This window comes from Solanum dulcamara, chromosome 2 (genome assembly GCF_947179165.1).
Source record: "Solanum dulcamara chromosome 2, daSolDulc1.2, whole genome shotgun sequence".
NCBI classification, from domain to species: Eukaryota; Viridiplantae; Streptophyta; class Magnoliopsida; order Solanales; family Solanaceae; genus Solanum; species Solanum dulcamara.
In genome coordinates, this window is record NC_077238.1 from 84,196,057 (window position 1) to 84,214,050 (window position 17,994).

Consider the following 17,994-nt stretch of genomic DNA (forward strand, 5'->3'; position numbering starts at 1 on the left):
CCCTGCTGAATCTCAGTTACAGGTGTTGCAGGGAAGGTGTTAGCATTAGTGAGAGGCTGAATATTTGGTGAAGTCCTAGCATGCCAGGTTGTTGCTTCTCTTTTGTTGAGATACTTTGAACCTGTAAAGACAAGTGACAAGAAGCCAAACAAGAAGGATAGGTGTACAGGCTGCTGGAGACTCTTTTGTAGCTCCATGTGACTTCCATAGTAAATGAGGTTAAATTGCATGTTGTTGCAGGCTTCTCCCAAGAGAGGACCCTTAGTTGTACTCAGAACCAGCTCTCTATGGTACCTGCACCCACCAACAGAAAAACACACATACAAGCAATTCTGCAAGTTATAGTAATTAATTCTAATTACTTGTAGTTGGTTCCTGATTGCTGATTCCCATTGCTGGTTCCTGTGCTGCATCACTACAGCTTTCCTTGCCTGGCTTGCAATTGTTGGTTCCCATTTTCCAAATCTACTGATACCTACACAAGCAAGAATGAAAAGAAAAAAGAAGCTATCTATTCTAATCCTTACCTCTAGGGGTAGGTTGATTGCTCTAGGAATGCAATAAGTAAGGGAGATTGTCCCCTTTACAAAACTCCTACCTATGAATTTATACATAGGGAGTTCTGTACTACTATTATTGGTATGCAAATCAAGGAGGTTGTTTGATCCTCTTCAGTTTTGTCCTCCTAAAATTTGGCATCCCCATCTTGTCTAGGATGTAATATCCTGTTGTTTCCTTAGGAAGCTGTTGAACACTGTAGAATTGAGCCATGCTATCTACACTGTGGCTATGCTTGGAGAGTGTATCAGCAACAAAATTAGCCTCCCTATAGATGTGCTTACATTGAAAGAGATCCAGCATTATGATCATCTCCTGCAGGTTTGTGATGTATTTCCTGATGTTCCAGGGAGATGTGATCTCTTGTTTTAACCATTTCACAAGTAATTCAGAATCAACCTCCAGTAGAACCCTGCTGTAGCCATGTTGAATACACCAAGTAATGCCTATGACTGCAGCTTGTACCTCAGCTTGGTTGTTAGAACCAATTCCAAGTGGTGCAGCAAATGCATAAAGGATGTTTCCTTTATGATCTCTTAGGATACCCCCAGCTCCAATTCTTCCAGGATTATCCAAGGCACTTCCATCAGTATTCAGTTTAACCACATGGTATGCTGGTTTGTGCCAACTGACTTGGATGATTTTCATTTCATGGCTGCATCTTTCCACCATAGCTATTAGCTCCTTCCAGTCATTTGGCCAACTAATGTAAGGGAAATCTGTGAAGATCAGCATGTAGAGTTCTTTGATGACTGAGAATTTCACTCTAGTACTGCTAGCACACCTGTTCTTCCATAAGTTCCAACAAATAAATATAGGAGTAGCTTGCAATAATAGTTTATGGACTTCATTATTTGGTTTAGCCAGCCACCATTTCATCATATTGCTCCTCATTGGGTTGCTGCTGTGTTGTATACCCCAACAGTCAGAAAAATACTTCCATATGTGACTAGCCATGTGTCCAGAGATAAAAATGTGATCTATAGTATCCCATCCTGGCCTGTAGCAACAAGAACACTGAGCAGCTGCATGACCAAAGTGCTCAATATTTTCATTGGTGGGCAACTTGCTTCTGAGAGCTCTCCAGATAAGAAAGGATATTTTGAAGGGTATATTCTTGTGCCATATATTATTGTCTGTCATGGTTTTGTTCCTTTTAGGCCTGATTTGGTTCCAAGCTGAAGCACATGTAAAGTTTCCATCTGAATTCAGCTTCCAGTAGGCTGTATCTGGGAGGTCAGGTTGGTACTTGAAGGAAACATTTAGAATCTTCTGTATCAGATGCTGTGGTGCATGTTGCCTCACCTTCTCTTCATCCCATTCTCCATTCTTCAGGAACTTGGAGACAGTGGTATTGTTAAGTCTAGGTAGACAGTCTTTGTGATAAGCTAGGGGGCCAATTCCTAACCAATCATCCCACCAAAAGCTGCAAGAGCCTGAGTTAAGGTGCCACTGTATATGAGGCTCAATCTCAGCTTTGTTTGTCATCATGTGTTTCCACATAATTGATTGACCAGTGTCCCATTTCTTGATTACTGGATTTGCCCTTTGGCAATACTTGGCCCTCAGAAAGCTCCCCCATAGAGTCTTCTTAGACCTAAAATTCCACCATTGTTTATATTGCATTGCTAGGCAGACATCTTTCAGATTTTTCATGCCAACACCTCCTTCATCTGTTGGGTAGCTGAGGGTCTCCCATGATGCCCAATGGTATTTTCTTTTTTCTTTGTCCCATCCCCAAAACAAATTTGCTATTAGGGACTTTATTTGTTTGAGTGTAGTGGCAGTTGGAATCACAGCAGATAAGAGATGAATTGGGAGGGACTGCAACACATACTTCACAAGAGCAGCTCTCCCCCCATAACTGAGAATTTTGGTATGCCATCCTCTAATTCTGGATGTTACTTTGGACACCATACTAGTAAAGTATATGATCCTTTGACCTCCAATATATAAGGGGCAACCCAAGTAGGTAATAGGGCCATGAGTTGTTTTGAAACCAGTGGTAGAAGTGACCCTTTCAGTGATCTCAGGATCAGTATTCAGAGGGATCATGCACTGACTCTTTTGTGTGTTAATAAGCTGGCCTGAAGTCTGTTCATACACTTCCAGTGTCTTCATGATCAGCTTGAGAGAGTTACTACATGTTAAAGTGAAAATGATTATATCATCAGCAAAGCTCAAATGATTAATCAATGGACCTTTCTTCTCCATGTGGAAACCTTTGTACAAATGGTGTTGATGAAGATTATTGAGCATTCTTGATAGTACCTCAGCACCTAAAATAAATAGGGCTGGGGATAATGGATCTCCCTGTTTGAGGCCTCTTGTAGAGTGGAAGAAACCATGCCTACCTCCATTCACAATAACTGAATACCAGTTATTAGCCATAAGTCTCCAAACCATGTCAATAAATCCTTCTCCAAATCCAAACCTTCTCATGACTAGACATATAAATGACCAGGACACCCTGTCATAGGCTTTGGCCATGTCTAATTTGATCACAACATTATCTCCCAGCTTTGGTTTTTTAATGCTATGAGTGATTTCCTGTGCCAACATTATGTTTTCAGCTATACTTCTTCCCTTAACAAAACCTGACTGATTTTCAGAGATCAGTTGAGGAAGAATAGGAGCAAGTCTGAGACATAGGATCTTTGAAATAACTTTATTGGTGAAGTTACTTAGTGATATAGGCCTGAAATCTGATAACTTATTAGGATGATCTACTTTTGGGAGTAGAACCAAACAAGCATGTGAGATGAACTTGGGAATAGAATGCCCACAAAAAAAGTATTTCACCAAATTGAATAAGTCTTCACTGATGATATCCCAGCAAGTTTGGAAGAACTTGCCATTAAAACCATCTGGACCTGCAGCAGATACATCACTGAGGGAAAAAACAGCTTCTTTCAGCTCCTCTTTAGTTGGCATAGCATTAAGAGCTTGGTTTTGATTATCTGTGATGGATTTGGGGATACATCTGAGGATATCTTCATTGATAGCATCATCCTTACCAGTAAATATCTTCTCAAAGTAGTCACATGCAGCAGTAGCTATATTCTGATCACCTTGAATAGTATTATCCTGTTCATCAGTAATCTGATGGATGAATAATCTTCTTCTCCTTCCTCTAATAATAGCATGAAAGTACTTGGAATTGGCATCTCCCTCCTTAAACCACTGAAGCTTAGTTTTTTGTTTAAGGATGGATTGTTCAGTCTTTAAGTATTTAATGTACTGAGCATTCACAAGGTTCAGCTTGATCTTGTTATCCTCAGACTTGTCTTGGATGAGATCAACTTCAGCTTGCTTTACCTTCTCTTCAAACTCTTTGACAGCTTCATATATGTCCCCATACTGTTGCCTTGACCAGCTACTAAGGGTGTTAGACACCCTCTTAAGTTTCAAGTGGAATATTCTCATTGGATTACCCTCTACTGGTCTTTCCCAACAGACTCTAACAGTGTACTGGAAAGTCTCATTATCCACCCAACAGTTGAGGAACTTGAAGTATTTGATAGGATTACTGTGAGTCTCCTTACATTCAAGTAATAGGGGGGAGTGATCTGAACCTGTTGAAGCAAGATGAGCCACAGTAGTCATGGGCATCATCTCTAACCACCTATCATTCACCATGGCCCTGTCCAGTCTCTTCCAAATTCTAACTTCCATGTCCCTGTTGTTGCACCATGTAAATTTCTGCCCATGGAATCCCAGATCAGTGAGACCACATGCCTCAATTACACTTATGAACTCTAAGCTTTTGTTCATGTTGTGTGGTTGTCCTCCTAGTTTTTCATCAACATCAGTGATCACATTAAAGTCTCCCATAATGCACCATGGCTTGTCTGTGTCAGCATACTGCAGCATTTTATCCCAAAGAGTTCTTCTCAGGTAATCCTTACACTTGGCATAAACAAATGTAATAATATGAGAGTTAGGATTAGCCACATGTTTGATTTCACAAGTACACTGTTGTTCATCTTGGTCTACAATAGTGCAGTCCACATCCTTAGTCCAAAACAACCAAATCTTGTTATTGGGATTATGAATGGCACTGTCCATTCTCAGCTGAATTCTGTAGTGGTTAAGATGTGATTGATTAGCAAATGGTTCCAGGATTGCCAACATAGTTAAATTGTGATAATCCTTGAGTTTTTGGAGTCTATCCAAGGCACCTTGAGTATCAATACTTCTTGCATTCCAGCATATTGTATTCATCATCAAAGTTTCAGGGATTTGGACCTTGTGTTGATGCCACTCTTACAAGTAGCATTATCTGAACTGGTGGAGATGTCTTGTTTCTGTTTTTTCTTCTTCTTCTTTGCTTGCTGACCCCTGGGTGATAAACCCTGCTTCTCAGTGACTTGCAACACTTCATCCTGAGTTGTAGAATCTGTGATATCATCCAGTGCTCTAATGGGAGAGGCACTAGTTTCCTCATCCTCATCATGAGTTTGTTCCTTTTGATCTAGGTCCTCTTCATCTTCAGATTGAATAGGTCTATATTCATCCTCCAAGTCATCTGATATGGCTCTCTTATTAAGCACATACAATTCAGTAGAGCTGGATTGAATTTGAAGAGGTGAAGCATAAATCCCTGCTCTGTGTTGTGTCTTTTCAGACAGAGATTTTTTACTTTTTTTTCCTATCTTTTTCTTCAGTGCCTCTCTCTTCTTTTTACTCAAAGAAAGAGTATATTTATTGTTCAGTAGCTGAATCACTGCACCTGTATTTTGTTCACTATTTTTTGGAAATTCAACACCTCCCTTATCACTGTCCTCTGAAAGCTGTTGAACATCATCTTGTTGCAATTGCATGTTGGACCTTATCTCTGCTGGAATAGTGGTGGCAGGGGCTCTAGGGTCTTTCCTATGGTCAACCAATAGATTTTCCCTCCCCTTGGTTTCCCCTTCCTGCAGATTAGTGATTTGCTCCTGTATTCCTCCAACCTGACCTCCACAGCTGGATTGAATTTGAAGAGGTGAAGCATAAATCCCTGCTCTGTGTTGTGTCTTTTCAGACAGAGATTTTTTACTTTTTTTTCCTATCTTTTTCTTCAGTGCCTCTCTCTTCTTTTTACTCAAAGAAAGAGTATATTTATTGTTCAGTAGCTGAATCACTGCACCTGTATTTTGTTCACTATTTTTTGGAAATTCAACACCTCCCTTATCACTGTCCTCTGAAAGCTGTTGAACATCATCTTGTTGCAATTGCATGTTGGACCTTATCTCTGCTGGAATAGTGGTGGCAGGGGCTCTAGGGTCTTTCCTATGGTCAACCAATAGATTTTCCCTCCCCTTGGTTTCCCCTTCCTGCAGATTAGTGATTTGCTCCTGTATTCCTCCAACCTGACCTCCACAGACTTCTTCAGCCACAACATTAATACTATTTAAGATATTAAAGTAATTGGGGGAGCCATGGGGTTGTGGGAGCATTAAGTCAATACCTGGGATTTTTCCATTGGCTTTGTTGCTTTCCACATTATTCAAACCAGTATTTGGTGCACACCTGGCAGTAATATTTTGCTCTTTTTGTTTGTCTGCAGGTCTGCTCTCTTCATTAACATGTAATACCTACTGTATGGGATTATGGGGGCTGGGATCCAATACTGTATGGGGAATGGGGAGTAGGCTCTGGACTCCAGAGTCTACATTACAAGTTTGGATATTACAAGTATTAAAGTTAGAGTTATTAAGCATACCTGCCTGCTGTTGAGATTTTCCTTCTTTGCTGCTGCTGATAATATGCTGGGATGGTACTGAACTTTCCCCTTTTGTCATGGATACTTGTGTTTTATGCTGTTGTGGTTGTTGTTGGTTATGTTGTCCATCTTTTTTGCCTTTCCTCCTTTGAATTTGCCAACCTGCATGTTCTTGGTCTCTTTTTTCAGTTCCAGCTTTGCTAGTGTTTTGTTGTTCCTTATTTTGTTTGTCTTCTTGGTGTTTTAGCTCCTTGTTCTGTTGTTCCTTGTTCTTTTCATTGCTGGATTTATCTTTGTTTCTTGCTTCTTCTTCTTGAACTTGTTTTTTCTTATTATCTTCATCCCTTCTTTTCACAGTACAAACATGAATGGTGTGACCTTGATGTTTGCAGTGTTGACAGTAATCTGGCACCCCCTCATATTGGATAGACTGCCACCTTCCTGCTCCATTTTCATCCTCACCATACCCCATCCATACATGTTGTGGTCTTTGTTTTGTAAGGTCAATTTGTACTTTGACTTTTGCAATACTACCCCTTGTTTTCTTGTAGGTTGCCAAATCCAAGAACAACACCTTTCCAATTGGGGATAGTAATGGAGTTACCACTGCAAGACGATAACAGTGCCAAGGTAATTCAGGTAATATAGCCCATATAGGAACTAGAGATGTTTCTTCTTCAGGCTTGAAGGTGGGGGTCCAAAGTTGGAGTCTCATAAGTTGGCCATTTATGTACATTCTTCCTTTGGACCAAACAGTAGAGTGATCATACTCATTGTCCAAGTCTATGTACAGATGCCTAGAGTTAAAATGGGTAAGTTTCACTCCTCCTCTGAGTTCTGTTTGCAAGATGAATTCCTTTCTAATGGTTTCCATCTTAGGCATAGTATTTGTGAATTTTCCTATTAGAGTATACTTACAATCACTAGCCAATTTCACCAGGAAGTCTTCTTCTGTAAATACTACAGCTGGATAGCCTTGCTTTGTGGTAATTTTGGGAGGTGTAATATCAATAGTGTCTGTTTTCATAGCTTCTTGGGCTCTCAACTTAGTAGCCAGAGTTTGGTGGATGACAGGATTAGGAGGGGTTGGAGTATTAGTATTGGGGTGCTGGGTTTGTTTTGCAGGTAAATTAGTATTGGGAAGCACCACATGATTATTAGGAGTTGGAATATTAAAACTTGGAGCTCTAAGTTGGTTTGAGTTTCTGGAACCTAGGTTGCTTCCAGTATTCAGAGCAGCAGGTTTGTTAGTAGATTTAATAGCATCAAAATTATTAGACACTTTCATAGGATTGCTATTAGGAACATAAGGTCTATGGACAGGTTGAGTTTTCACATTGAGCCCCCTGTTCAACTGGTCAGGTTGTTTGTTTTTTTCAACATTACCAAGTATTATGTTCCCCTGCTCCTTGTGCTTAACAACAAGATCAGTATCACCATTGTGAGTAGCATTCTGAATTTCCTCATTATTCTTGGTCAGAGCTAGATGCAAATTAGTAGGCTTAACAATAACAACATTAGCTAAATTTCCTTTTTGTACATTATTATCAAGCAAGCTAAGTTCATGAGGTTCGACAGTTTCACTATGCATTTGAACAACATTGTTAATATGGTCATCACTTTTGACTAGATATTGGTTGAAATAGTTAGAAGACTTACCTGGATGAGCCACAGCAAGAGCACTGTTCCATTGCTTATCAGTGAAGTTCCCCTTCGAAATTTCTTTTGGGGCATGACCATTTTCTTCAATGCCTTCCAATATTAGAATTCTATTTCCTTGTTGGTCATTTTGAACATGATCCAATACACCAGCCACAGCTTCAGCTCGAACAACACTGTTACAGTGTTCTTCAGGGAGATGCAAGTCTTGACGACTTTTTGAATTTGAGCTTGTTGATGGTGATTCGAGACACTCTATATAGCTTGGAAGCTTCATGACTCCTTGATGAGTCTTTTGGTATTGGTCTCTTGCCAATTGGTTCGCCGGAGCTCCGGCACCACCAAAGTCGTCTTGACGACTTTTTGAATTTGAACTTGTTTGTATAGATTTGAGACATGTGTTATAGTTAGAAACCTTCTCCACACTGTTACTCACCTTTTGGTATTGGTCTTGGCTGAATTGGCTGGCCGGAGCTCCGGCGACTCCATTGTTGTCAGAGCTCAAGGATAAATTCGAAGAGTGTGGCAGTGATTCGAGATGGCTCTCATGACTGAGGAGATTGAAAACAGCTTGAGGAACATTTTGGCATTCATCTTGTGCGTTTTGGCTTGCCGTAGCTCCTGCATCGACTACAATTTGTTCGCCGGAGTTGATTTCGCCAGAGGTTTTTGTTCCTATCGGGGCGCCTTGTCCTTGCGAACAAAGTCCAGATGGTGCGAGGGCTAGAATATCGCCGGAGGTGGCTGGAAATTGAAGGCGCAGTGGTGGCGCATTGGCGGCGATGCTGAGCTGATGCGCCTCTGCATTTTTCTCAATTGGGACTAAATTTTTTTGTGAACTTTGTACTGTGCTTGGCATATGGGATGAAGAATCATCTCCAATATTGTTTATAATCTTTAGCAATCCCCGATTTCTCAAGGATATGATTTTTTCAGCTTGCAGCAGCTCCTCACTCGAATAATGAACAGTGATCACTTCAGTCTTTTGCAAATTTGAGGAGCTATAGATGGAATCTGAGAGTGAGATAACTTTCGTTGTGTTCGTATCGACGGAATCTATGATTCCATCTTTCGAACGAAATTTTTCGAGGTCCGGAGGTGGGTCCCACCCCATTTCGTTTTTGTGACTAAAATGCCCTTCTTTGAGATAATGATTACTAGGGTTTTTGGATTTTGAACTACTTTGGAACTAGTAACAAACTAGTCGAGGGTATTGGAGGGTTCAGGGTTCAGGGTTTAGGGTTTAGGTTTTTTTTTTTTTTTTTTTTTTTTTATGGGAACAGACCTTACACGAGGCTCCCACCTCTCGTGCGCGGCCAGGGGTTGAGCCGCTCACCCCCAAGCTGTATTATACATAAAAAACAGAAAATACACGGAGGGGGACATAGACCTAACCTCCAATCCTATGGTGGTTCATAAGCCGACCATCCTACTAAGGGCAGCCAACTCATCCCCGATACAAGCACATGAAAAGAAAACCTAGAAACTATGCACCTAAAGAAAATGACTCCTCTCGATACAAAGAAACTAGGAAAGCATAAATAAGGGAGACTCTCCCTTTACATAAAATAAAGGAAAAATCTAAATAAAAATGGGGATGAATCCTCATAAATGCTATATATACAACAAAATTAGCATAGACGATGGACATCAAATAACATGGCTAAGATATAACATGGAAAATCACAAACACTGCAATTGGGTGCTCAATCCAAGGATGCAACACTAAATAGTAGATCATGGAGGCTTTTTAATCCGTTTGGTCTTTCTCCGTCTGAAGCTGGGCAGACCGACTCTATCTAGCATGTAGTAACCTCGAGTACCACGAGGTAGCTGCTGAAGGGTGGTGTAGTGGCCTGGAGTGGTAAGAGTGTGACTGTGCTTGGAGAGAGCATCCGCAGTGTAGTTTGCCTCCCTGTATACATGCCTGCAAGAAAAGCGAACAAATAATTTGGAAATACCAACAAGGTCCTGAGTTACCTGGTGAAGGCTCCACGGAGGTTTAGTCTGATGATTGATCCATTTAGTGAGCAACTCCGAGTCAACTTCTAAGATAACGTGCTGAAAACCCTGTTGAATGCACCATTTAAGCCCATAAACTGCCGCCTCTAGTTCAGCTTGATTGTTGGTTCCCTCCCCTAATGGTATGGCGTAGGCGAAGATGAATTTACCCATGTGATCTCTTACAATGCCACCCCCCCCCCAATTGCCCCCGGATTACCCAACGCGCTGCCGTCAGTGTTCAGCTTGACGAAATCGAGTTGTGGCTTAATCCACGAGACTTGGGTGATCTTCATCTCATGAGTACACTTATCTATGTAGGAGATGGTGTCGCTCCAGTTCGAGGGCCAATGGATATAGGGATACGCGACTCTAAGAAGATTTGAGATGTCCTTGAAAACTGCAAATTTCACTCTCGCCAAGCTAGAACTCTTCCCCCCGTATTTGCTCGCGCACCTATTCTTCCACAAATTCCAACATATAAATATTGGGGTGGAATGGAGGATAAGTTTGTGAGCTTCTGTGCGGTACTTGCGAAGCCACCAGCTCATAACAAGAGGTTTGAGGGGTGTGGCTTCATGCCTTATGCCTAGGGAATTTGAGAAGTAGTGCCAAATATTCCTAGCGAAATGGCCAGTGCTGAAAATGTGCTCTATGGTGTCCGGACCTAGACTGTGGCAGCAATAGCATGGTGTGGAACCATAGCCAAATGCAGTGATCTTTTCCTCTGTTGGCAGCTTGCCTCTAAAAGCCCTCCACAACAAAAAAGAGCATTTAAAGGGGATGTTTTTGTGCCAAGTGTAATGGTCGGAAAGTGTCTTGGTCCGATGTTCCCTCACAAGCTGCCATGCCGAGGAACATGTGAAGTTCCCATTGGTATTCAGCTTCCAAATGGCCTGATCCGGTGTGTTTCCTTGCAGCTGAAGTGTGGAAGAAGTAATGAGAGGAACGAGCTGCGCTGGTGCCAACTGATTTAGCATATCGATGTTCCATTGGCCATCTATACGAAAATCAGCCACCCTTGCATTGTTTGCTCTTCCCAACTCCTGCCTATAGTTGGCTAAGGGTCCGATACCTAGCCAATCGTCCCACCAAAAACAGCACGAACCCGAGTGAAGCCTCCATTGAATGTGAGGTTCGGCAATGTGTTTGTTGTGCATCATGTGTTTCCACACAAGCGACTGGCCAGTATGGAATTTTTTGATGATGGGATTCGCTCTTTGACAGTATTTGGCTCTAAGGAAATCACCCCACAATGTTGGTTTAGCTCTAAAGATCCACCATTGCTTTAACTGGAGAGATTTGCACACATCTGTAGTTCTCCTCAACCCAATACCTCCTTCGTCATAAGGGTAACAAAGTTTCTTCCATGAAGCCCAATGGTATTTTTTCTTGTTATCCTTCCACCCCCAGAAAAAATCAGCGGTGACTCTCTCAATCTGTTTGAGAGTAGTACGGGGGGAGTAATGGCCGAAAGAAGGTGAATTGGGAGCGACTGAAGTACGTATTTCACGAGTGTAGCTCTACCGCCGTAGCTGAGGATTTTGGAGTGCCACCCTCTAATTCTGTTGACAACCTTAGAGACCATGTCCGTGTAGTACATGACTCTCTGCCTGCCAATGTACAAAGGGCATCCTAAGTAGGTGATGGGACTATGCTTCTGAGTGAAACCCGTAACCTGTTTCACCGTTTCCACATTGTCTTGGAGTGCATTGGGATGCATCATGAAGTGGCTCTTATTCTTGTTTATAAGCTGCCCTGATGTCTTTTCATACAGAGTCAAGGTCTTCATAATAATCTGGAGAATTTCCTTCCTTCCGGAGGAAAAGATGATAACATCATCCGCAAAACTCAAATGATTAATCTGTGGGCCTCTTTTCTCCATATGAAAACCATGGTAGAAGTGGTAATTATGAAGACTATTCAACATTCTGGACAGCACCTCCGCTCCCAAAATGAATAAGGCGGGAGAAAGAGGATCACCTTGTTTGAGCCCTCTGGTGGAGTGGAAAAAACCATGTCTAGCCCCATTAACGATAACGGAGTACCAATTGTTAGACATGATTCGCCAAATCATATCAATAAAGGTCTCACCGAAGCCCATCCTTCTCAGTACTAGACAAGTATAGGACCAGGAGACTCTATCATATGCTTTGGCCATGTCTAACTTGATAACCACGTTTTCGCCAATAACAGGCTTTCGGATATCGTGGATAATCTCCTGTGCTAGCATGATATTTTCGGAGATGCTTCTTCCTTTTACAAACCCGGACTGATTGAGAGAAATAAGACCGGGGAGAATTGGAGCAAGCCTGAGGCAAATGAGTTTTTATATGATCTTATTGGTGAAGTTACTGAGACTAATGGGTCTATAGTCAGAGAGTGTGTTGGGGTGATCTACCTTTGGGAGCAAGACCAAACAAGCATGAGAAAAGAACTTAGGCATAGCATACCCTTCGAAGAAAGAAGTAACCACTGCTAGTAGGTCCTCCGAAATAATCTCCCAGCAAGCTTGGAAGAATTTTCCATTCATACCGTCCGGACCAGCTGCAGAGTTAGGATTCATAGAGAAGACTACCTGTTTCAACTCTTCAATGGTAGGCGTGGCTTGAAGGCTTTCATTCTGAGCATCTATGATCATTCTAGGAACGTAATTCAAGATGTTCTCCGGAATCCGAGATTCATCACTTGTGAATATTTTCTGAAAATGATCGCATGCTGCTCTAGCAATGTGTTCGTCGCCTTGAATACAATCCCCTTCTTCGTTGGTAACCTTGTGAATGAACAATCTCCTTCTCCTACCACGGATTAAAGCATGGAAATACTTGGTGTTAGCATCTCCATCCTTGAACCAATGTAGTTGAGTTTTTTGTTTGAGAATGTTCTCTTCAATTTTAAGAAATCTGATGTATTCGGCGTTGAGAGCATGCAATTGCATCCTGTTCTCTTCATTATTGGACACTAACATATTTTCTTCGGCACTTTTCACCAATTCTTCATATTCCTTAACCTTGGCAAAAATGTCGCCAAATTCCACTCGCGACCATTTGCTAAGGGTGGAGGAAAGCCTTTTCATTTTTTGGTGGAAGGACCACATTGGATTCCCAGTCAGGGGTCTGTCCCAACAGGACTCTACAGTTTCGAGAAAAGTAGGGTTATCCACCCAACAATTCAAGAATTTAAAATATTTAATAGCGGAATCCTGCCTAGCATTCATCTCTATTAGTAAAGGGTTATGGTCAGAACCAGTAGAGGGGAGATGGGTGACTGAAGTGTGAGGCATAGCGGCTAACCAATTATCGGACACCATAGCTCTATCGAGTCGCTTCCATATTCTTTTATGCATATCTCGTTGATTACACCAAGTGTAGTCTGAGCCATGATACCCCAAATCCGTTAGGCCACATGCTTCAATAACGCTTATAAACTCAAAGCTTTTTTGCATGTTGTAAGGGATTCCACCTAGTTTCTCAGTAATGGAGGTGATGACATTGAAGTCCCCAACTGTGCACCAAGGAAGGTTAGTGGAAGCGTGGTGCAGGAGCCTATCCCAAAGCGGTCTTCTAAGAGTATCTTTGCATTTTCCATAAACAAAAGTCGTGAGAAATGCATTTTGATGCTCTACGTGTTTTATCTCGCAAGTGATCTGTTGGTCGTCAACATCAATAACTTTACAATCAACATCTTGAGTCCAGAAGATCCAAATCTTGCCATTAGGATTGCAAACGGACTTATCCATACCAAGGTTGATTCTAAAGGTTTGGAGATGAGCATTGTTGGAAAAAGGTTCTAGGATGGAAATGATGGACGTTTGATGGATATGTTTGAGTGACTTTAGTCTGTCTATGACTCCTTTGGTATTGATACCTCTAGCATTCCAAACAATTGTGTTAATCATTGATGGGATCTAAGGTTGTGGAGCCTAGTGTTTGGTCTGCTAATAGGAGCATGAATAGTTGTAAATTTTGGATTGTGATGAATGCCTCTAGGTGATAGGCCTTGCTTATTAGCTAGCTGGTTCATCTCATCATTCGTGACCTTAGTAGTGGTCTTGGATGGTGCAGCTATACTATTGGACTGTTCATCAGTCTCTTCTTCATTCTCAAGTTCAACCTCACCTTGAAAGTCTTGGTCATATTCATCCTCCGAATGAATAACCCCATATTCATCATCACTATCAGGAGTTGAAGTTTGAGCATCATTGTTAGTGCAAAGGATGTTGGTGGCATTTTCAGGTTGCGTAAAAGGAGCTGGCTGAATATTCAAAGGGGTAAGATTAAGAGGGTCTTCACAACTAAAATCAGGGCTCCTTATTGGTGTGCTTTGATCTAAGAGTACATATTGTGAGCAAGAGTTTGAAAACACCTCACCATTGTTATCTTTTCCACCTGTATCAGCAGTGGTTGGAGGGGTAGGGGTTGCAGCTTCTTGCTTCTTTTCTTGTTTCTTCTTTCTAGTTCTCTTTTTCCGTAGTGTTTTAGAGGTAGCTTGCTGGTTATAGGGACTAGGACTAGCTGAGAATTCTATACCACTAATGGTTGCATTGTCTTTTTGTTTGGAGTTAGAATGTTGCACTTGGTGGGAACTAAGACTAGAGGTTTGATCACTTGAAGTAATGCTGAAACTGCAACCATAATGTTGGTCATTTTCAACATTTTCAGTGTGATCTACACCTTGACTGTTGTGCTGAATTGATATTAGTTTAGGGGCCACAACTTGCACACTCTTTTCCTTCAGAGTAGAAGCTGAAATAGGGCCAAAACCATGCAAATTTTGCTCCAAACCTGCAGCTGCAGGTCTTGATCCCTGCATCTGGGTAGCCTTATTGTGCACCCTATTTTCCTGGGAGTTTTGAGGCTGATAGGGGGCTGCAGTATTGGTCATTTTCTTGGTGGGAATAGGAGCATCTGCAGGTCTTTGTTTCTGCATCTGAATGGCCCTATTGTGCACCCTATTTTCTTCCATAGTAGCAGCTGAAGTAGCATCCAGGACATGTATAGCTTCCCTCAAGCCAACAGTTGCAGAACCTCCCAAGACTTGCAGGTTCTGAGCAACCTGTTGAGTCATTTTTTGGCTCTGGTTTGCCCCTACATCTACACTCCTGAACTGCTGCTGCTCAGTTCTCAAAGAAGGACTTGAAAGCCTTCCAGAATCAACTGTGGTCTCACATCCAATGGTCACAGCAGGGGGCAGTTTGGAGGCCATTTTTTGAGCATCAACTGAATCTCTTTTATTAACATGCTGGGAAGAAGAATGCTGAATATGTGAAGTGGTAGCAGGAGCTCTAAAGTCATTCCTAGGGTCAACCATAAGGTTCTCATGCAAAACATGAGACACAACCCCCCCTCTGGATACCCCTTCCTGCAGGTTAGTTGGCTTCTCCTGAATCCCACCATCCTCACCTCCGTTAACTACTTCAGCAGCAGCAGTTAAAACATTCAATACATTAAAACTACTGGGGGAGCCATGGGGGATTGGGAGCATTGAGTCAATACCTGGTTGATGCTCGTGCTGTCCATTTTGAATTGCATCAGTCATAGCAACAATATTACAATCAATACCTGTATTCATGGCTTGAGTGGGTCTATATACCTGTTGAGTGTTGCCTTGTATCGTTTGGGTGTTTTGCACAGTTTGAGTCTTACCTTTGAAGTTTCTTCGTTTTTGGGTTTCCCATTGGTTGTTTGAGATTTGATTCCTGTTTTGGTTGGTTGAGTCCTCTTGTGCTTTGCGACTTCCTTCCTGATTTGTGGTGGTAGTTTCTTCTAGTGGTACCTGTTGCCTGAAACTTATAGCATTAGTTAAGACAATAGGAGTAGAGATCATACCTGTGATTTTTGGCGACGCATCTTTCTTTGGCTCTTCTTCCTTGTCTTTGGCCTTGTTGCGTTCTGTATCTCTTCTGCTGACGGGGCAAGCAAGAGGAGTATGACCTTGGTGTTTGCAGTAAGTACAGTAAAGGGGGACATCTTCATATTCGATGTCCTGCCATCTTCCTTCTCCATTTGGATCATCATTTTCATCGAATCCAATCCATACACTTTGGATTCTAGGCTTGGTGATGTCCATTTGGACTTTTGCTTTTGCCACGCTCCCCCTCGTCTTTTGCATGAAGGCCATGTCCAAGTGCAACACTTGTCCCACGTCCGCAAGCAGGAGCGTAACAAATTCTTTATGGAAACAATGCCATGGGAGCTCCGGGAGTATGACCCACACAGGGAGAATGGGGGTTTCATAGTTTGGATCGAAAGTAGGGGTCCAAACTTGAAATCTCATAAAGACACCATCAATATACATTCGCTTGCTATCTAGTACAGTAGTTCTATCGTGTTCATTATCAAGGTCAATATATATATGTCTAGAATTAAAATGGGTAATCTTGACCTTGCCTCGAAGTTCAGTTTGACTAATGAACTTCTTTCGAATTACCTCCATCTTGGGCATTGGACTGTAGAACTTGCCTATGAGAGTATACTTACATGATTCAGCCATCTTAACCATGTAGTCTTCTCTCTTAAACATGATAGCTGGACAACCTTGTTTTGTCACCCTTTTTGGAGGTGTTAGGTCAATTCTGGTTGTATGCTCGGCTTGTTTAGCTCTTAGTCTTGTGGCCATGGATTGCTTTGCTATAGGGGGTGGAGGATGATTTGTGGTGGTGGGTTGGTTGTTAGGGGACTTAGTCTTAGGAGGTAGCGCACTGGGGGTAAAGGACACTATCGGATTTTTAGAGTATTTTGGGTCAATTTTTTGGAAATTGGATGAGATGGGGGGAAAGTCTGAAACGGGAGGGTGGTTGGTATGTTTAGGATTAGTGGAGGTGCTAGGATTGCCCAAGGTGGTGATACGATCAACCAAAACAGCTTCGGGCACGATAAGACTGTTTTCGCCCCTAGTGACACAAGTTGGAATTTTAGAATTTGAGTTGGAGGTGCCTAAAAATTGTGTTGTTTGGTTTATTTCGTTCCTAAGAGTATGAGGGTTACTTTTACTTTGAGACTTATTTTGGGCGTTCACCGGAAAGATGGTTCCGGTGGTTTTTTCTTTAGGATCAAGACTAGAATCGACGTTTGAATTGTTGGAGGGATCTTTTTTTGAAAATATTTGTTCTTGTGGGTTAGTTTGATGCTGGGGATTAAAATTCAATTCAAAAATATTTTTTCCGGTCGCCGGAGATCCGGCGCTACCACTGGTGTCAGTACTAGACAAATTGGAAACCCTAAAAGTCAAATTCGAATTGAAATGAGGCATACCTGATGGGGCTTTTTGCATTGGTGGACTCCCCTCATTGTGTTGAGCAGTTTGGCATTGCCAATTTTGAGTTTGGGGCTCCGCCGCTGCGCCGCCTCCGGCAGGTGGTGGTGCAACCCTAATTTCCAAATTCAAAGTGTTAGGAGTTGTGGATGATGGGGCTTTTTGGTTAATGGTGTTCCTTGTATGATCATCCACAAAACCCACTGACAATTTCGAGTTTTCACCATCACTTGCGGCGGCGCCGCCACTGCCTGAAATCGCCTCACCGCCGGAATTATTCGAATTGATATTCGACAAGTTTGACTTAGAGGATGGTGGCGATTTTTGTATGATTGTACTCGTATTGAGCTCCTCTACAAGATGGCATTGGTCTGGAAGCTCGAATGTCGCCGGAACTCCGACGTCGGAATTCGACAGTGTATCGCCGGCGCCACCGTCGTCCAATGGAGTTGGGCTTTTAGTATGAGGGGCGCCTCGAGGTGGGTTACAAAACCCAGGTGGTGCGCCATCTCGAATGTCGCCGTAAGACGTCCAAATCGCAGTCCGATTGGCTGGCGATTCGCCAGAATTTCCCTGAACAGTCGCAGCTTCGTTTCTCTCAATTGCCACGGTGAAATCACTTGAATTTCTGATATGTTGTAGATTAGATGTTTCTCTAACATCCCCAATTGGTGTTTTTTCAAAACAAATCACAGAATTTGAATTAAAATCGATTTCTCGATCAACGACAGCATGTTCTTGGAGAAGATGAACAGTAATCGCGGCTGTTTTTTCAACATTCCCGGAGCTTCGGATGTCGGATTGAGACGATTCCT

The 17,994-nt window shown here is 42.2% G+C and overlaps 1 protein-coding gene across 1 annotated transcript; it reads right to left on the reverse strand.

Moving 5' to 3' along the window:
- Positions 1-13,801: 13,801 nt before the first annotated feature.
- LOC129881191 (uncharacterized) lies at positions 13,802-16,648 on the reverse strand. Its single transcript, XM_055955580.1, has 2 exons — positions 15,518-16,648; positions 13,802-15,436 (listed from the first exon to the last, which is right to left on the reverse strand). The coding sequence occupies exons 1-2, from the start codon at positions 16,541-16,543 to the stop codon at positions 13,820-13,822; spliced, it is 2,643 nt and encodes an 880-aa protein (XP_055811555.1). The 5' UTR covers positions 16,544-16,648; the 3' UTR covers positions 13,802-13,819.
- Positions 16,649-17,994: the final 1,346 nt, after the last annotated feature.